This window comes from Pristiophorus japonicus, chromosome 5 (assembly GCF_044704955.1).
Source record: "Pristiophorus japonicus isolate sPriJap1 chromosome 5, sPriJap1.hap1, whole genome shotgun sequence".
NCBI classification, from domain to species: Eukaryota; Metazoa; Chordata; class Chondrichthyes; family Pristiophoridae; genus Pristiophorus; species Pristiophorus japonicus.
This window is the reverse complement of record NC_091981.1, coordinates 202,754,357-202,775,708: the sequence shown is the minus strand read 5'-3', so window position 1 is coordinate 202,775,708 and position 21,352 is coordinate 202,754,357. Positions and strand designations below refer to the sequence as shown.

General features: G+C 47.1%; 1 protein-coding gene across 8 annotated transcripts in view; it reads left to right on the top strand.

The window, feature by feature from the left end:
- Positions 1 to 21,352, top strand: part of LOC139264565 (E3 ubiquitin-protein ligase HECW1-like) — a 751,381-nt gene that overhangs the window by 612,231 nt on the left and 117,798 nt on the right. For all 8 annotated transcript variants that reach the window (XM_070881227.1, XM_070881228.1, XM_070881232.1 and 5 more), the window contains one exon: positions 1,685 to 1,837. In XM_070881227.1, coding sequence (XP_070737328.1) covers positions 1,685 to 1,837 — 153 coding nt within the window. The remainder of the gene's footprint in view (positions 1 to 1,684; positions 1,838 to 21,352) is intronic.

Below are 21,352 nucleotides of genomic sequence, written 5' to 3'. Positions count from 1 at the left end.
ATTCTGGCATTATGCTCACGGATGTACCGGTGTCGATTTCCATGGGTATCTTGGTTCCTGCAACATCTACTTGAATGATGATACTTTTCGAATCGCTGTTAAATACCCTCATGCTCCTAATAATGTGTGTCTCTTCATCCTGTTGCTTTTCTTCCATGCTATGTAGTCTCTAGGGATTTCTACTTATAGCCTTTGAAGTTGGTTTACTTTTCAGTCGGCATGCCTTTGCAAGATGCCCAGTTTTCCTGCAGAAGAAACATTTTACCTTCACATATGGACAACTTTGAGAAATGTGTTGTCCCAGGCACTGATAGCATGACTTCAACGTATTGTTACCTTGGCCAGTTGCTGAGGCCTTGGGGCCCAACTGCCTTTTTCTTTTAACTGGCAGGCAATTCACCTCGGATGTCTGACTGAAAATGGCTCGTAATTCTTGGGAGTACTGGTCGACCATCTCCATTGACATAGCTGTCTGACAAGCTGAATCAAAAGTCAAGTTAGGAGTAGTCAACTACATTTTTCTGATTGTTTCATTTTTCATCCTACAAACAAAGTGGTCACGCAATGCTCGGTCCTGAAAGTTTCCGAAATGACAGTGAATGGATACCTTTTTTAATGCTACAATGTACTCACTGCTACTCTTGTCAGGTAACTGATTTCATATTCCAAAATGATAACTTTCAGCAATTTCCAGGGGCTGAGGACTGTAGTGCTGTTCTAACTTGCTTAGAATCTCCGTAAGTGATGTGTCCTTTGGCTTGATGGCAACAAGCACGTTTTTCAGGGTTTCATACACCTCAGGGTTTGCTTCAGTCAAGAAAATATCCCGTTTTCATTCTAAAACCACCCGATTACTGTTTTCTTCATCAGGGACTTCGATGATACTATTTGCGATGATAAACATTTCTAGCCGTTCCACATATGCACCGAAAATCTCTCGGTCACATTGAAACACACCCAAGTGCCCTATTATTCCCATAGGCGCAGCCATCTGGACTCTTCAGTTCAGCCAAATGTGCTTGTAATTTACCTTGGATGTTTAGCTGTTCTGCAACACGAAGGACCCCTCTAGTTTCTCTGTTGTTTGGCTGGAATCATCCACCAACAAAAATTTCACCTTGGGTATCCAGGAATCCAATGTGATATATTCTCTACGACATCATAAACAAACATTTTACAAGATGGCTTCATTAACACAGGAACCTGTCAGGTGACCTGTCGCCTGATGCCTTTATTGCATTTACAGCAATGGCTGCATTACCACAGCTGTACACTAGGTGGAGCAGTAGTCCACTAGGTGGAGCTATATATTACACAAGGTATGAAGGGTGGACAATGACTGGAACTGTACCCAACTGTGTCAGTGCCGACTAAGGGAGGGGACAAACTGAATAATGGTGGACGAGGCAACTGAAACACCTAATTAAGATTGTCCTGTTTGAATTGAGGACTTTAATAATGAAATGAGGATTGTCTTTGGGTAATGGTGGTTGATTGTTAAGGGTGCATGAATCCATCGTGGGACTGATTAGCACAGAAAATAAATGAGCACAGTTAACTCTTTGCAAGTTGTGAAACACCCAGCTTTATGTTTAGCATTTAAACTCATTGAATATGTGACTTCTATGGTATGTTTCCGCTTACCTGTATATATTCTTTATTTCTTTGTTTATTTCTTTTGCAGTCTGGATTACAGTGGACCATCAAGAGAGTTTTTCTTTCTCTTGTCGCAAGAACTCTTCAATCCCTACTACGGCTTGTTTGAGTACTCGGCCAACGACACGTACACTGTGCAGATCAGTCCGATGTCAGCATTTGTAGAAAATCATCTGGAATGGTAATTTTCACCCTTTCTTCACCTGGCTTGCTTCCAAGATAAATGCCATTAAAGTTACACTCCCAACAATGTATATTGTAGAAATTATCGGTACTCAAAAAATGTCATTGGTGATTGATTAATTAATTACAAAATAATTGATAGCCACCTTTAAATATCCACTGTGAACAGATGGTGAGAATCCCTTTTTTTATTCTTCCAGTTCTCCCTCTGATTTATCTTGTGACTCATGCTCAGGAAGTGGCAACCCCTCCAGGTTCATGCCCCACTGACCATTCTTCTTACATAAGAGCACCATTTTAACAACGAAAAATAATGTAGACGTTTCCTCACTAATCTCTTCAGCTGTCCTTGTTCCATGGATTGGTACCCACCTGAGGGATGTTGGTAGTCTGCCTGCCTATGCTGCCTTCAACAGTTTGGCTGCGCGAGTGGAGGATTGTGTTCGGTGGGGAGCGTGACCTGTCTTCTTGCCTTTGAGATAATGTCCACCTATGTCATTCGACAAAGATATCAGTCAGCCCAGATGGTCTTTAATTTAAATTCAAAATAGGCTAGGTTTGAATCACTTTTGTGTGCCATGTCATTTTATGAGTGCTGTTACTTGTTGGAATAAACTTATGGGGGTGAATTTCGGTGGGGGTTCTCTCGACAGTTTGTTGTAACTTCAGTGAAAGAGCTGGAGTAACCCCAGGAAAATGGTTTCTGATGCTCGCATGCCGAAGTTACGGGGGAACCCGAACATTTTTTTTCGTTCATGGGATGTGGGTGTCGCTGGCAAGGCCAGCATTTATTGCCTACCCCGAATTGTCCTTGAGAAGGTGGTGGTGAGCTGCCTTCTTGAACCGCTGCAGTCCTTGTGGTGAAGGTACTCCCACAGTGCTGTTGGGAGGGAGTTCCAGGACTTTGACCAAGCGACGATGAAAGAACGGTGATATATTTCCAAATCAAGTTGCTCCCTACAGGTTTTAGGGGTTCGAACGAAAGAAGTTTAAAAATAAACTTTTTTGCAAAACTAGAGATTTGAAGATAAAGACTTCAAAAGTTTTGACAGCTTTGGACATCTTAAATATATATATTTATTTCAACTTTAAAATATTAGTCACAGTGTTCAGTTTTATCATCTGCTGGTTGCCCTACAGATCGGGCCTTAACCTATGAAGTTCTTGGCAGGTAACTAAAATAAAGTACAGAGTATACGTACATTCAGATTTCCCAACGACTTCAATAATTAGCACAGAAGACTGATTTGCCTCATGAGTGAGGTAGACAGCGTTCCACATGAAAAGTAAAGACTTAGAGGATTCATCAAGCAGATTAAAATGGTATTACATTAAAGTATTTTTCTACTCGCAGTTAGTCAGAACTATCTTAAGACCAGAGAATACTTTAATACTCCATGGAATAATGTGAAGCAGCTTTTAAAGATGAGCCAGCGAAAGCACATTTATCACATCACAACAGGTGATACAACTCATTTAAGACTCTTTTCTGAACTTTATAAAACCATGTTCTCTTTTTCCTCTGTTTTTTAGTACTGTAGCTCTTGGTTACATAGAAGAAAATAGAGCTATGTGATTACTGAGCTGCTGATAAAAGCATACTGACGTTCGTGTCTTTGGCCTGAGATCACAGTACACTGCTAGTTTGCCTGCGACATGTCACTGAAGCAGCAACACTGACCTAGCCGATTTCCAAGTCAATTGAAAACAAAAGCTTAGGAGCAATATATTTTATTTATTTTTGGAATATTCTTCAGCTGGAATTGTCAACTGCATTCTTTATGTGGTGTTTGAATTGATTTTTTTCATATGTGAAAATTGCAAGTTCTTAGTGCATCAATCCTCATTATTTGGAACTGTGTGTTCACTACTAAATTTATGGTCGATGAGTCAGTTGCCTCAGGAATGGTAGAGGATGTTTGTGCTTCTTTGCTAGAATGAACAAATGGCTGAGATGGTCACGGGTGAATAGTAGAGATGTGAGGATTGATGAACATTCTGGAGCCTTGCTATTACTTTGGGGACCAAGGAGTAATTCTGCGTAACATTTCCACAGGAGATTAAATGGGTGGAGTAGAGTCCATGAAAGGGTAGCTTTCACATGGCCGCATTCTGTGCCTCTGCCTCAGCTCATCTGCTGCTGAAACCCTAATCCATGCCTTAGTTGCCTTTAGATTTGACTATTCCAATGCACTCCTGGTTGGCCTACCATTTTCTACCCTCTGTAAACTTGAGATCATCCAAAACTCTGCTGTCCAATTCATCCATCATCTCTGTGCTTGCTGACCTACATTGGCTCCCAGTTAAGCAATGCCTTGATTTAAAAATTCTCATCTGTGTTTTCAAATTCCTCCATGGCCTCACCTCTTCCTGTCTTTGTAATCTCCTCCAGCCCTACAACCCTCCAAGATAACTGTGACCCTCCAATTCTAGCCTCTTCAGCATCCCTGATTTTAATTGCTCCACCATTGGCAGCTGTGCCTTCAGCTTCCAAGGGCTGGATTTTCGTCTCGCTTGCGCCTCTGTTAACACCCCGGAGGTGTTTCTAGGCGTTGTGATGGGTGTCCAGCTTTTACCGCCCGGCCGGCAAATTCAGCTCATGGTTTGTGGCGGTGCAAAACATTACCGCCCCGCCCTTTAGTTTCATTGAGATTGTGATATCAATTGTCGTGCAACACTCCACTACCGCCCGGATGCTAAATTCGGCCCTAAACCTCATTTAACACCTGCCTCAGGAAACGTCTGAAAAACCAGGCATTCCCAGGGTGCAGCAGGCAGTATTGTCAGCATATTTAAATGGAGGGATCAGGCTCCTGCATCACATTGACTGCAACAGTTGCGCACAGCACACTGCGTGAAGCTCCGACTTGCAAACGGCACTTTTATCTCCCATTACAGTTCCCTTACAACTTCAGTGAGAGAATTTAATGGGGGCATTACTAGTTCGATAGCGTATTATGCTGCATGCTATTGCCAGACGGCATCAAGCTAGAAGAAGTGCTCCTGGCCATATCGGCCCGTGGATGAGGAGAGCTGGGAGGAGAGCTTACTCCCCTACGGGTTTACAGGCACCGACGCTCATACCTCCAGCTCTCTGAGGAGCAGTGTGTGAGAAGGCTGTGCTTTCAAAAGGAAGTGCTGACAGAAATATGCCATCTCCAACAGGCAGATCGATGCCTGGACCAATCTGGAGGCAGCCTTCAATAATCCCCTCAACAGGTATCTGAATTCATTGTGGTGTGCTGCATGTTGCACAATGTGGCTATAATGAAGGGCCAGGCCTTGCCAGTGGGGATTGCAAGCCCACCTCAGGAGGAGGAGGATGAAGAGCAGCCTGGCGAGGCCCCCTTTGGATAGTCACACCATCCATGGGAGAGGCAGCGGGAGATACTGCCGGACCAAGACTCGCATGTCTCCATAATGGACCTAAATGGAGGAAACTGAGGGATGGAGCTAATACTGGACATGCTATGTGCCCCCATAAAGGCACATCTCCGGTGAACTTTGGAATGATACACAAGACACCAATGGCAAAGGATGAATCATAAATTTTAATGCAACAAAGTGACAAGAACTCCCCCCAACCACCACCCCCCTCAAAAAAATAATAAAACCATACCATAGACAACATTATGTTCCAGGGCACTGAGCAGCAATGACGTTCCTTAAATCAATTAAACTTTTTTACACTGCGATTTTCGGCTGGGCGCAAAAACTTCCTTGTGTAACGTCTGATTTTGCACCCCCGATCATGGAACCTCATTTTTTGATGAATTTTGCAGACGAGGGCGCAAACTATTTCCAGGCGGTATCGGGACTGCCCCGCCGTCATTACCGCCCCAAAATCTCAAAAGCCGAAAATCCAGCCCCAAGTCTCTAAGCTCTGGAATTCCCACCCTAAACCTTTCCGTCTCTCTACCTCTCTTTTCTCCTCGAAGACGCTCCTTAAAATCTACCTCTTTTCTGCCCTGATATCTCCTGATGTGGTTCTGTGTCAAAATTTTGTTTGATAATGCTCCCATGAAATGCCTTGGGACGATTTACAATGTTAAAGGTGCTATATAAGTACAAGTTGTAGTTGTTGTTGTAAACGTATACTGTTCTGGAATGCTCTAACAAAGAGCCGGCACAGCCATAGCACAGAAGCAGAGCATTCTGTCCACTGTGATTGCTGAAGAAGCAGCTTTGATGGGCCATGAGGCCATTTTTCATTCCATGCTTTCTGACCCTTAGCTATTCCGTGTTTTGCCTCTCCAGATTACTGTATTACTGTAAGAAGACAGTTTTTGTAATGTCTTAAGAAGCGAGCAATTTTGAGGTCAATATTGCTTCACTTTCAATTCAACAGCTGGTTACTTTTGCTGAGAGCATGAAACATGAAACACAACATCATTTCTTTGTAGGCCTTTAAGTGATGGAATAGAATCACCAATATTAAGTCCTGTCAAGGGCCATTGCAACTGCATTGAAGTGATGTTCAGCAAACCGGACTTCATTGATAGAGTTGCATCATTTGGATGACATATTGTGAGGTAAAAGCAGAAAGTGTACCTGTGGTGGGCAGATGTAACAGCACAACAACACCTTTTTAAAAACAAGGAATGCACCAGTTCAATCAGATGTTGTGGCCCTGGATAAGCCATGATGATACACCTTCCTGTGTCCTGGTGTTCCTCATTTCAAAAATGAATACCTGTCAAAGTTCTGATGATCAAGCCACCCTTGATACAAGGAACATCAATGTGTATTAGGCCCTTACTTTCCTGAAGAAAGACAGTTTTGCGAGATGTAGGGTTGATTTCTGTCACAAAGAAGCTGGCACTGATTTTCATCCCCGGTCTTGGGCGGGAACAGGGAAGTAGCACAGGGAACATGGCACTACTTATTGCCTTGTTCCCAACACCAATTTTCCAACCAGCATTTTCTCCCGTTCTTGGAAATAGGCCACTAGATTGCCCGTCTGCTTCAGGCAGTTGTCTTATTAAGGTTTGCAAATTGGGGACCTATGGCATACATAGAACACTGATGCAATTTTTCGGTACCAGTGGGTGCAGCACGTGCCCATTGGTATTTGGCATAGAACAGCCTAAAGGACCACTGCAGGCCACTCAGAAAACAACGGAGTAAAAGTTATTAAAATGCTTTTTGTTTGGGAAGATCGTTAATGCTACTCCTGGCCCCACATAAATTTTCCCTCCTCCTGGCTTTGCTCCACGCACAGCCCCCTTTAAGGCTCCACACCCGCTTCAGCTCTCCAAACGATCATTGAATTTTCTGCCTCTCGTCCCCCAATCATGAGCTGCCTGTTAGTGCTGGTGCAGCATTGGCAGCTCATCAAGGTTATTCAAATGAGGCCCACCCATGGAAATGGTTTGGGTCTCTCACAAATCTCTTCGGTCGGTCTCATGATGCAGGCTTCCCGTCTGATGTGAGTCACTTTCATCCGATAAAGAAATCTCATGACAGTCTTTTAATCATTACTTAGCTGTAGTACTGAATTATTCCAATATAAAGGTCAATTTTTTTTTTAAAAAGAGAGGCAGGCTTTTTATTATTTATGTTGAAGAAATTTATTCAGAGACTTTTCTGCCATTTCAGAGATTTGGTGACATGCTTCAGTTTTCTGTCTAGGCTTTTGTAAAATAAAAGGACTATTGTCTAGTGCATTTTGTTACATGGTCCAGGTGTTCCTATAAATAGAAGCATTCAACACATACCAGTAATAAATGGTGGCTGTGTCGGAAGTAGTATTTGTTCCGATTTAAATCTTGAGGCTCCTTTTGACATGACGGTGATCATGTTGACATCAGCTTCAACTTTGGCAGCAGCACTGTAAAATAAACAAGCTAACACTGCTACCTCTTGAGGTGCTGACACTTCCTGCAGAGACGGGTTCCTCCAGTGCCTCCAGAGGCACCAGTGCTGACAGTGGCAGGAAATGCAAGTACTACCGGCTGCCATTTCTTTTGGGCACATGCAGTTTTGGCCTGTACTGACTTCTCCCAGCCATCGGGGAGATCAGTAGCCAGTAATGAAGTCATGGGTCGGGACAACCGTGTATATGTAAAAGCTTGAGCAAGTGCAGTTGTTTGTCGCTGCCAGGGCTCTGTGATCTGCTCCACACAATAAATGAGGCAGATACTGCAGCAGCAGGGTATTGCAGAGCTATTAGTACTTGATCTCGAGTGTGAAAGAAATCCAACTTAAGCTAGGAGCTTGCTGCAGACGCCAAGGCCGGCCAGCATTCGAAGGAAAAAAAAAACTGCTCTGTGAAGAAATAGGAAGAGTGTGAGGGAACAGGATAGTGATTTTAAAGGGAGATTTCAACCAGCCAGATATAAACTAGGGAAACCCAAATACTTTAAATTCCAAGTTCATAAATGTAACACACAACCATTTGATGACTCAGTGCATCAAGGAAGCAGCAAAAGACAGTGCTCATCTTGACCTGGAATTTGCAACAGATCAATGTACAGGAAATGGAAGTTGTCATGTGTTCAACCAGCAATGTAACCCATGTATAATCTGACCTACGTTGTACACTGTGAGAACAATGACCACTAGGTGGTGAACTTGTGGGAGACACTCCTAACCTGGACCTTCAGATATAAAAGGGGAAGCTCCACCCACTTCCTGCACTTGAGTGCTGAGGATTAAAGGACAGGTCACAGACTGACCTCTCAAGCATGGGACTCGTGTGCATTTATACTGTAAAGTAAGGACGGATCAATGGCGATGAGAAACTGGGATTTAAACCACACGAGCATGGCCACCAGCAGAACAGACGAGAGGTACTGTGTTAAGGAATGGTTGGGACAGAGATTCAACATTGTTAAAGCAGCACACAGTTCTCCAGGCAGACAAGGGCAATCGGGCATGCCCCAACATGTAGTCAAACCCAGAGGGAGAGTTCGACAGAGACAATGGCAAGCTGAACGGCAATTCACGCCATTGCAAGGGACAATGCGGCCAGTAATGGGGCCATCAACACCTGTTAATGGCGCGCTCAAGGACAATAGCAGGGGCAGTCAGGGACGATCGACTGGCAAGGGACCTTTTTGTTTCCAACAGCAGCTCATGTTGGAGGCGTGGAGGCACACACTCAGCCGGAGTTTGCAGAGATGAGCAAAATACCTGCAGAAATTGCAGAAATGAACGCTGGGTGAAATCGCTGGAAGCTGAAGTTCAGCGAGTTCATGTGGAGCACGTATACAGTTCGTACACCAGGATGCCACTGATAATGATGAAAGTGCTCCTCAATGACATCCCAGTATTATTGGAGCTAGACACGGGGGCCAGCCAGTCCCTGATGGGTATCAAACAGTTCGAAAGTTTGTGGGCGTCCAAGGCCAGGAGGCCAAAATTATCGGCAATTGACGCACAGCTACGGACATACACAAAGGAGATCATTCCGGTGCTAGGCAGTGCCACGGTAGTCGTGACCCACAAAGATTCGGAGAACAGGTTGCCACTCTGGGTTGTACCAGGGGACGGTCCCGCACGACTGGGGAGGAGTTGGCTTGCTGTCATGAACTGGAAATGGAGCGATATCAATGCAATTTCCTCTGTGGAGCGAGTATCATGCTCACAGTTCCTGGACAAATTTGACTCATTATTTCAACCCGGCATTGGCACTTTCATAGGGGCCAAGGTAGTGATTCACATAAACCCGGACACCAGGCCAGTACGCCACAAGGCCAGAGCGGTGCCGTATGTGATGCGGAAAAAGATAGAAGGCGAATTGGACCGCCTGCTGAGGGAAGGCATCATCTCGCCAGTCGAATTCAGTGACTGGGCGAGCCCGATTGTGCCAGTGCTCAAGGTGGATGGGTCGGTCAGGATATGTGCTGATTACAAGGCCACCATCAATCGGGTGTCACTTCAAGACCAGTACCCGCTACCGAGAGCGGAGGACCTCTTTGCAATGCTATCCGGTGGCAAACTTCTTTCAAAATTGGACCTGACCTCAGCTTACATGACCCAGGAGCTGGCGAGTGAGTCGAAGAAACTGACCACCATCACGACACACAAGGGGCTGTTTGAGTACAACAGATGTCTGTTCGGGATTTGCTCGGCTGCCGTGATCTTCCACGAAATATGGAAAGCCTCCTCAAGTCGATTCCAGGCACGGTGGTTTTTCAGGACGACATCCTCATCACGGGTTATGATACTGAAGAACACCTCCACAACCTGGAGGAGGTGCTACGCAGACTGGACCTGGTAGGGCTGTGACTGAAAAAGGCGAAGTACATCTTCCTAGCTCCAGAGGTGGAATTCCTGGGGAGGAGGGTAGCAGCAGACGGCATCAGCCCTACTGCGTCCAAGACGGAAGCGATCCAGAGAGCATCGAGACCCCGTAACACGACGGAGCTGCGTTCGTTCCTGGGGCTCCTGAACTATTTTGGTAACTTTCTTCCCAAAATTGAGCATGCTGCTAGAGCCGCTACATGTGCTCCTACGCAAAGGTCGCGAATGGGTCTGGGGGGACAGCCAGGAAAGGGCTTTTAATAAAGCACACAATTTGTTATGTTCCAACAATCTGTTAACGCTATATGACCCATGTAAGAAACTTGTATTAACGTGCGATGCGTCGTCCTATGGTGTCGGGTGTGTGTTGCAGCAAGTCAATGCCAAGGGTCAATTACAGCCGGTAGCTTATGCCTCCAGAAGTCTGTCCCAGGCAGAAAGGGGCTACGGGATGGTAGAAAAGGAGGCGCTAGCATGTGTATATGTGGTAAAGAAAATGCACCAGTACCTGTTTGGCAGGAAATTTGAGCTGGAGATAGATCACAAACCCCTAAAGTCCCATTTGGCCGACAACAAGGCCATAATTGCAAACTCATTGGCCCGTATACAGAGGTGGGCACTCACGTTAGCTGCCTATGACTACACAATTCGGCACAGACCGGGCACCGAAAACTGCGCCGATGCACTCAGCAGGCTCCCACTCGCCATCACTGAGGGGGCTACCGAGCAGGCTGCTGAGATGGTCATGGCTGTTGAAGCTTTCTGAAGCGAAGGCTCACCCGTTACAGCCCGTCAGATTAAAGTCTGGACAAATAGAGACCTCCTATTGTCTCTAGTCAAGAAATGTGTCCTGAATGGGGACTGGGCAGCCACGTACAGGGCATGCCCTGAGGAATTTAAACCATTTCACAGGCGCAGGGATGAACTCTCGATTCAGGCCGATTGCCTACTGTGGGGAAACTGTGTAGTCATGCCCCAGATGGGCAGAGAGGTGTTCATCAGAGAACTCCACAATGAGCACCCGGGCCTTGTCAGAATGAAGGCAATTGCCAGGTCAATCATTTGGTGGCCTGGAATAGATGCAGATCTGGAACTTTGTGTTCGCAGGTGCAACACGTGTGCCCAGCTGGGCAATGCGCCCAGGGAAGCACCCCTTAGCCCCTGGCCATGGCCCGCCAAGCCTTGGTCACGCATCCATGTGGACTACGCAGGTCCTTTCATGGGGAAAATGTTTTTGGAAGTAGTAGACGCCTACTCCAAATGGATCGAGTGTGACATTTTAAATTCAAGCACATCCTCTGCCACGGTAGAAAGTCTATGGGCAATGTTCGCCGCCCACGGTCTACCAGACATCTTGGTCAGCGACAATGGCCCGTGCTTCACAAGCACTGAATTCCAGGACTTCATGGCAGGCAATGGAATTAACCATGTAAGAACGGCACCGTTCAAGCCAGCCTCAAATGGCCAGGCAGAACGAGCAGTGCAGGTAATCAAACAGGGGATGCTCAGAATCCAAGGGGGTTCCCTGCAAAGCCGCTTATCACGCTTCCTGTTGGCTACAGATCCCGGCCACACTCGCTCACAGGGGTTCCACCCGCAGAGCTGCTCATGAAAAGGATGCTCAAAACCCGGTTATCCCTTATACACCCCACCATGAAAGAAATTGTCGAGAGCAGGTGCCAGTCACAATATGATTACCATGACAGGAATGCGAGGGCGTGATGTATTGATGTAAATGACCCTGTTTTTGTCCTCAACTACGCTGCAGGGCCCAAATGGCTCGCAGGCACTGTGATTGCCAAAGAGGGAAATAGGATTCTGGTAGTTAAACTTACCAATGGACAAATCTGCCGCAAACATGTGGATCAAACAAAAAAGAGGTTCAGCAACCCCATAGAAGTAGCAGAGGAAGAACACAATGTAGAGTTCACTCCTCCACAGGTGACCGAACACAGGGACCAAAGGGAGGAGAGCCCAGTTACTTTGGGCAGTCCGGACAGGCCTGAGGCACCGCAAACAGCAGACACTCAGGCCAGCGCCCAACAACCAGAGCCCCAACTCAGGCGCTCCACAAGAGAGCGTAAACCACCAGAGAGACTCAACTTGTGATCCCAGTAAGACTTTGGGGGGGGAGATGATGTCATGTATTCAACCAGCAATGTAATCCATGTATAACCTGACCTACGTTGTACACTGTGAGAACAATAACCACTAGGTGGTGAATTTGTGGGAGACACTCCTAACCTGGACCTTCAGATATAAAAGGGGAAGCTCCACCCACTTCCTGCACTTGAGTGCTAAGGAATAAAGGACAGGTCACAGACTGACCTTCTCTCAAGCATGGGCCTCGTGTGCATTTATACTGTATTGTAAGCACGTATCAGAAGTTGTAGCAGTCAGTGGAAAATATGTAATATATGTATGCTTGGGTTTACCTGCCACCAGGGGGAGCGACCGTCGGAGGTCATTGGGCCACAGACACACACGTGCAGCCCTTGTATATAAAGAAAGCCTCCATGTTTAATCCTCACTTTGAGAGCTAATAAAGTAGAGTCATGTCGCAGCTGATTGAGTTCATGGTATTAAGCCTATTGCGTTGTTACCTACGCAATATTTGGCGACGAGGCACAATACGAACTTTCACGCGCAAACAAAAATGAACACCGTTGGAATCCTAGAGCGATTCATGGAGGGAGAAGACTGGGAGGATTTCACAGATTGCCTTGACCAGTACTTCGTGGCCAACAAGATGGATGAAGATGCTGATGTAGTTAAGCGCAGGGCGGTTTTCCTCACAGTTTGTGCCAAAAATCGATGGCCTCAAAGAATCTGCTCTCACCTGCACGTCCAACGGAAAAGACCTATGAGGAAATGTGTGCTCTAATTTGGGACCATCTCAAACCTAAAGAAGGCATCATTATCTCGAGATATCGCTTTTACAAGCATGTTTGTTCTGAGGGCCAGGATGTGATGGAATTTGTTGCCGACCTGAGACATCTCGCTGGACTGTGTAAGTTTGGAACCACGTTGAAAGACATGCTGTGCGACGTCTTTGTAATAGGCATAAACCACAAGGTGATCCTATGGAAGTTGCTGGCTGCAGAGACGCTGGATCTGAGTAGGGCCATTATGACTGCCCAGGCTTGCCTGACCACGGTCAATAGTACAAGGCAGACATCCTTGCAGAATCAGAACTCCACGGCAAATACTGTGCACCAGATTGTGTCGTCGGTTGGCAGAGCTGCACCTGGCAGGGCCTACCCGACTATTTGCAAAACCTGTCACTGCTCGAAGTCTGCCATTGGGCACAAATCCGATTTTCACCCTGTTGGCATTGTGGGGGCAATCATTGGCCTCATCAGTGACGTTTCAGACAGTATATTTGTCGAGGCTGTGCGAAAATGGGGCACATTCAGCGGATGTGTCCGCAGCTCAGCAAACGTGCTGCGACACACCACGTGGGTGATGATGACCGATCCGGAGTGGATCCGGCAATGCAACCCGAGATACCCAAGGAGGAAGTGTATAGTGTGCATTCATTCCTGACAAAGAGCCAACCGATAATGATTGAAGTAAAATTGAATGGCGTGCCGGTATCTATGGAAGTAGACACGGGTACGAGTCAGTCAATTATGAGCCAGAGGACTTTCAAAAAGCTGTGGGACACCAAAACCGTGAAACCCAAGCTGAGTCCAGTAAATGCAAAATTACGTACCTACACCAAAGAGCTCATACCAGTGATTGGCAGTGAAGCAGTCAAGGTGTCATGCGTTGGGGTGGTTCATGATCTATTGCTGTGGATCGTTCCAGGCAATGGTCCAAAGCTGTTCGGCAGGAGTTGGCTCGAAAAAATAAAGTGGAACTGGAACGATATTAAAGCTTTGTCATCGGTGGATGACACTTCATGTGCTCAAGTGCTGAGCAAATTTCCCTCGCTGTTTGAACCGGGCATTGGCAACTTCACAGGAGCCAAGGTGTAGATCCATCTGGACTCTGATGCAAGACCCGTCCATCACAAAGCCCGGGCAGTCCCGTACATGATGAGGGAGAAGGTCGAAATCGAACTAGACAGACTCCAACATGAAGGGGTCATTTCACCATTCGAATTTAATGAATGGGCTAGTCCCATTGTTCCTGTGCTGAAGAGTGATGGCACTGTCAGGATTTGTGGAGACTACAAGGTTACGATCAACCGAGTTTCGAAACAGGATCAGTACCTGTTACCAAAGGCTGATGACCTGTTTGCAACGCTAACCGGGGGAAAGTCGTTCACCAAATTGGATCTGACGTCGGCCTATATGACATAGGAGCTTGTCGAATCGTCGAAGAAACTTACGTGCATCAATACGCTGTTCATTTACAACAGGTGTCCTTTCGGAATTCATTTGGCTACAGCCATATTTCAGAGAAACATGGAGAGTTTGCTGAAGTCCGTCTCTAGCACCGTGGTGGTCCAAAACAACATTCTGGTCACAGGTCATGACCAGGTCTGAACACCTGCACAACCTGGAAGAGGTTCTATGTCGTCTGGACAAAGTGGGGCTCAGGCTGAAACGTTCAAAGTGCATCTTTATGGCACTGGAAGTCGAATTCCTGGGAAGGAAGATTGCTGCAGACGGCATCAGGACTATGGACTTGAAAACAGAGGCCATCAAAAATGCATCCAGACCCCAGAATGTGATGGAGCTGCATTTGTTTCTTAGTCTTCTCAACTACTTTGGCAATTTCTTACCTAAATTGAGCACCTTATTAGAGCCACTGCACATGCTGCTCAGAAAAGGCGACAACTGGGTTCATGGTGTATCTCAAGACAGGGCCTTCGAGAAGACGAGAAATCTGCTTTGTTCCAACAAATTGCTGGTACATTATGATCCGTGCAAGCATTTAGTATTGGCCTGTGACACTTCATCACATGGGGTTGGTTGCGTGCTCCAACAATCCAATGAGTCGGGCAAACTACAACCCATTGCATACACGTCGAGAAGCATGTCTAAAGCGGAAACAGCCTACGGCATGGTAGAGAAAGAAGCTTTAGCCTGCGTATATGGGGTTAAAAAGATGCACCAGTTTGGGCTTTGTTTCGAGCTTGAAACTGATCACAAGCCGCTCATATCTTTGTTTTCAGAGCATAGAGGCATCCAGAGGTGGGCGCTGACATTATCTGCCTATGATAATGTCATTCGCCATAGACCTGGCACCAAGAATTGTGCCGACGCATTGAGCCATTTACCATTGCCCATGCTGGAGGTGGAAACGCTACAGCCCACAGACTGACTGATGGTCATGGATGCCTTTGAGCGTGAAGGGTCGTCTGTCACTGCTCAACAAGTTAGGACCTGGACCAGCCAGGATCCGATCTTATTGGTTGTAAAACATTGTGTCCTTAGTGGTGATTGGTCGGCTATTCCCAGGGAAGTGTGTGATGAGACCAAACCTTATAACCGTCGCAAAGACGAACTATCCATTCAATCTGATTGATTGTGTTGTTATGCCCAAGAAAGGCAGGGAGAGATTTGTACGAGATTTACACATACCCATCCCGGTATTGTGATGATGAAGGCCATTGCCAGGTCTCATGTTTGGCCTGGCATTGACTCTGATTTGGAGTCATGTGTACATCAGTGCAACATCATCATCATCATCATCAGAGGCAGTCCCTCGGAATCGAGGAGGACTTGCTTCCACGCTCAAAGTGAGTTCTTTGATGGCTGAACAGTCCGATACGAGAGCCACAGACCCTGTTACAGGTGGGACAGACATTCGTCGAGGGAAAGGGTCGGTAGGGCTGGTTTGCCGTGCGCTCCTGCTGCCTGTACTTGGCCTCTTCATGCTCTTTGCATCAAGACTCAGAGCTCAACGCCCTCCCGGATGAACTTTCTCCACCTCGGGCAGTCTGCGGCCAGGGTCTCCCAGGTGTCAGTGGTGATGTCGCACTTTACCAGAGAGGCTTTAAGGGTATCCTTATAACGTTTCTGCTGTCCTCCTTTGGCTCGTTTACCATGAAGGAGCTCCGCATAAAGCATTTGCTTAGGGAGTCTCGTATCTGGCATGCGTACTGTGCGGCCTGTCCAGCAAAGCTGGTCAAGTGTGGTCAGTGCTTCAATACTGGGGATGTTAGCCTGATCGAGGACACTGATGTTGATGCGCCTGTCCTCCCAGGGGATTTGCAGGATCTTGCGGAGACATCGTTGGTGATATATCTCCAGCGACTTGAGGTGCCTTCGGTACATTGTCCATGCCTCAGACCCATACAGGAGGGCGGGTATTACTACAGCCCTGTAGACCATGAGTTTGCTGGTAGATTTGAGGGCCTGGTCTTCAAACATTCTTTTCCGCAGATGGCCGAAGGCTGCGCTGGTGCACTGAAGGCGATGCTGAATCTCCGCATCAATGTCTGACTTTGTTGATAAGAGGCTCCTGAGATATGGGAAATGGTCCACGTTGTCCAGGGCTGCGCCGTGGATCTTGATGATTGGAGGGCAGTGCTGTGCGGCAAGGACAGGCTGGTGAAGGACCTTTGTCTTACAGATGTTAAGCGTAAGACCCATGCTTTCAAATGCCTCGGTGAATACATTGACTATATCCTGGAGTTCAGCCTCTGAATGTGCACAGACGCAGGCGTTGTCTGCGTACTGCAGCTCAAGAACAGAAGTTGGCTTTCAGCCACTGGGAAAGTTGTCGCTCGAGTTCTCCTCAATCGTCTTCTCCCTGTGGCCGAGGAGCTCCTCCCGGATTTCATCCCCTACGGGGCACAACAGACATCGTCTTTGCAGCACGACAGTTGCAGGAAAAATGCAGGGAGCAGCGCCAGCCCTTATACATGGCCTTTTTCGATCTTACAAAGGCCTTTGACCCTGTCAATCATGAGGGTCTATGGCGCATCCTCCTCCGTTTCGGATGCCCCCAAAAGTTTGTCAACATCCTTCGCCTGCTTCACGATGACATGCAGGCCATGATCTTTACCAACGGATCCATTACAGACCCAATCCACGTCCGGACCGGGGTCAAACAGGGCTGCGTTATCGCTCCAACCCTTTTCTCAATCTTCCTCGCCGCCATGCTCCACCTCACAATCAACAAGCTCCCCGCTGGAGTGGAATTAAACTACAGAACCAGTGGGAAGCTGTTTAACCTACGCCGCCTCCAGGTGAGGTCCAAGATCACCCCATCAGTGCAACACTTGCATGCAGTTAAGCAATGCACCAGTGGAATCGCCACTAAGTCTGTGGTCGTGGCCATCCAAATCATGGTCGAGGATCGACATCGACTATGGTGGGTCCTTTCCTGGGCAAAATGTTTTTGGTGGTGATGGATGCGTATTCCAAATGGATAAAATGTGTAATCATGTCATCCAGCACATCCACAGCCACCATTGAGAGCCTTCCTGCCATGTTCGCCACTCATGGTCTGCCCGACATCGTTGTGAGCGACAACGGATCGTGCTTCACAAGTTTGGAGTTTCAAGAGTTTATGAGACTCAATGGTATCTAGCTCGTAAGGTCAGCACCATTCAAACCCGCGTCCAATGGTCAAGCAGAGCGGGCCGTCCAAACCATCAAGCAGAGCCTGAAACACGTAACTCACAGTTCTTTGCAGACTCGCTTATCACGCATACTGCTTAGTTACAGCACGAGACCCCACACGCTTACCGGGGTCCCCCCTGCTGAACTGTTGATGAAGAGAGGTCTCAAGACCAGGCTCTCGCTTGTCCACCCTAATCTTAACGATCACGTTGAAAACAGATGTCCACATCAGCAGTGGTATCATGATCACACTGCCGTGTCATGCGACATCTCTATTAATGATCATGTGTGTGTGCTAAATTATGGTCAAGGCCCCAAGTGGGTCACTGGCACTGTTACGGCCAAGGAGGGTAACAGGGTGCTTATTGTCAGGCTCATTAATGGGCAAACATGCAGGTGGCACATTGATCAGACGAAATTGCGACACACAGACGAACCGGAACAGCTTGAAGAAGACACCATCAATGACCAACCGATTCATATTCAGCCATCAGAAGACCCTGCTGTTGTCAATGAATCTGGACCTTCAATCCCCAACATGGACACTGCCACTCCCATTAGATCGGCTACCCAGCCTCAAGTCATGACTGACTCAGAGGGCTCACACAGCTCTGGAATTGAACTGAGACGATCAACTAGGGAGCGGAAAGCCCCGGACCATCTCAATTGTAAATAGGACTGACGCCAAGATCTTGGGGGAATGATGAAATGTATGTATGCCTGGGTTTACCTGCCACCAGGGGGAGCGACCATCGGTGGTCATTAGGCCACAGACACACATGTGCAGCCCTTGTATATAAAGAAAGCCTCCATGTTTAATTCTCACTTTGAGAGCTAATAAAGTAGTCATGTCGCACCTGATTGTGTTCATGGTACTAAGCCTATTGAGTTATTGCATACGCAACAGAATAGTAAACAGAGTATTATAATGCTTAACATGATCTGGGGGTAAGATATACCCAAGGTCAGAAGCCTGGCATGTAATTTAAAAAAGGCTAATTTTATTGAAATAAGGGAACAACTAAAGCAAACAGATTGGCCTAGGTAGTTCAACGGCACTATTAAAAGTAAAATACTTACCAGGACACGGTGCTGAGACCACCGCTGTTTCTCATTTATGTAAAGGGCCTAGACTACCAAACTCAATGAAAAGTGATTGGGTCCAAAATTCAGCATCCCAAAAAGGTCTCTTACCACCAGAAAGCAGCGGCCAGGCAGTGGACTCAAGCTGCTGCCAACTTCCGGTCCAATGGTCGCCATGATCGAAACTCACTTGGGGAATGTTTCTGGTGGTCCCCACTTCTGCCCTGCTGCTGCCCACCGCCTGAAATGCGTCATCAAAGTACGCACTGCTGCTCTCCCGCACCTCCATGGCACCGCCATGAAATTTAGATGGAAAAATCATATATCAGCTGCACAGTGCCCCCGACAGCTTTTTCTGTCGGTACAACCTTGTTTTTTGTATGTGAGCCATAGCAGCGCGGTGGGCCTTCAAGGGGAGGGCGCACTGCTGCAGCTGCCATGGTATTTTTTTGCCGGCCGACTTCCTGATTGGCCGGAAAATTATGGCCCTGGGTTCGGCTGGGCCGCCAACAGGCAGCCTGGTACCCCCTCTTGGGTGCCAGGCCTCTGGCCCGGCCGAAACCCTCCCTGGTGGCCCAGTGGCCAAGCCTAAATAATCGCTTCTTCTCTCCCTTTTAAATGAGTGGAGAGACGTGGTGAGTGACGTCAGCACTGCTCCACCACTGAGTGACAGCAGCGGAGACTCTGTTCCGCCCCGCTAGAGTACTTACTGCCGCACTTCTGCCCCCATTATGACCGACTTCCGGTCAGCCCCCCAAAAATTGCCAAAGGGCTGAAAATGGATCAAGAGTCCACCTCATCTGACATGAGGGTAAAAACACTTAAAGTGCGCCAGGTTTCTGGCGGGGGTGAATTTCTACCCATTAAATTTTCGGATGCTTAATGGGAGTTGCAATGGAATCAGAAGAAGCAGCTCAGAAATTACAGTTAGTTGCACAAAATTAACTCTGTGGACAGATCAATGGCAGCTGATAGTTATGCAGATAAATACAAGAGTACTGCGCTTAGGAAGGAAAAATAGGAAACACATAGTCCAATAATATTTTGGAAATAGCTAAGGATAAAGTGAAAAGAGATATCGGACTATTAATAGACACAATACTTATTCAACATGTCCAACCAACGGCGAGCAACAATCAACAAAGTGAATCGAACATTGAACTAACTAGCTGTTGAATACAAGCCAGAGGAAATCATGATCAAACTGTACAGTGCTCTGATCAGACCACACCTTGAGTACTGCATCCAGCTGCAACCAGATCTCTGCACTCATCCAGTTCTGGCCTCTTGCAGATCTCCGATTTTCTTCTCTCCACCTTTGGCATCCATGCCCACTGCTGCCTCGGTCCTATGCTCTGGAATTCCCTCCTTAAACCGCTCCACCTTTTCTACCTCCCTCTCCTCCTGTAAGGCTTTTGATTACCTATCTATCCTACTAGAGGCTAGACTTTCGCCTTCATTTTCGGCGGTTTTCTTGGCGGTACAGCTGTTTTTTGATGAAAAGTCGTCCGGCGAAAATGTCCTCTTTATTTTTTAAAGAGCTCTGCCCACATTTTGAAAAGACTGCCGGGTAGCAAACTGCCCACGTGCAACTGCGTGCACCGCCTGTAAGGTCCTGACCCTGCAGTACGAGGCACATGCTGAAGTCAAGGTCACTCTGGATCCGCACCTTTATTTCACAGCTTACCGGAGACCTGCCTTTATATATCTGTGTGGAACAGGTATCCAGTGTCTCCTGCAAGTGCACCCCTGGTGGTAAAGTATGCTTGTGGTTACAGGTCATATCTAATTACAGTCATGTATAGCATGGTAAGTTACAGTTATGTACAGTAATGTGAGATACATGACATCACCCTCTCCCAAGGTCTTATTATCTTTATAAATTCAGTCTCTCAGATGGTCTGTTCTCTCGCGTGGAGTGTCTTAGTTGTGGTTCAGTTGTTTGCCTTGGTGCCTGTTTTTCTTTCGGTGCGATTGCTGGTATCTCGCCTGGGCTGTCTGTTGAGACTGCCCTTTCCTCAGGTTGTTCCCTCTGTCATTCCACCAGGTGTAGTGTGAGTTCCACATTGTAGTCTGCCTCTGGTTCTGCAGTGTTGTTGGTGAATCTACTTTTTACTTGGTCTATATGCCTCCGGTAGGTTTGGCCATTGTCCATTTGTACAACCAGTAGCCTGTTTCCTTCCTTGCCTGTTACCTTCCTTGCCTGTTACTGTCCCTGCAAGCCATTTGGGACCCCTGCCATAGTTCAGCACAAACACTTTGTCCCCTATCTCATTCCACCTCCCCCTCGAATTTCAGTCATGGTACTCAGTTTGCTTCCGGCGCTTTGCCTCAACAATTTCATGCATGTCTGGGAGGATTAACGAGAGTAAGTCTTTAAGGTCCATTTCATCAATAGTTGCACGGGGGGAACCTCAGTCAATGAATGCACACGAGATCTGTATGCCAGCAGCAGTCGCGACAGGCGGCTCTGCAGTGTGGTACTTTGGATTTTTAGCACGCCTTGTTTAATGATTTGCACTGCTCGCTTCACCTGGCCATTGGAGGCCGGCTTGAACGGTGCCATCTTAATGTGATTTATGCCGTGGTCAGCTATAAAATCTTGAAATTCTGCGCTGGTGAAGCACGGACCATTATCACTGACCAATATGTCAGGAATT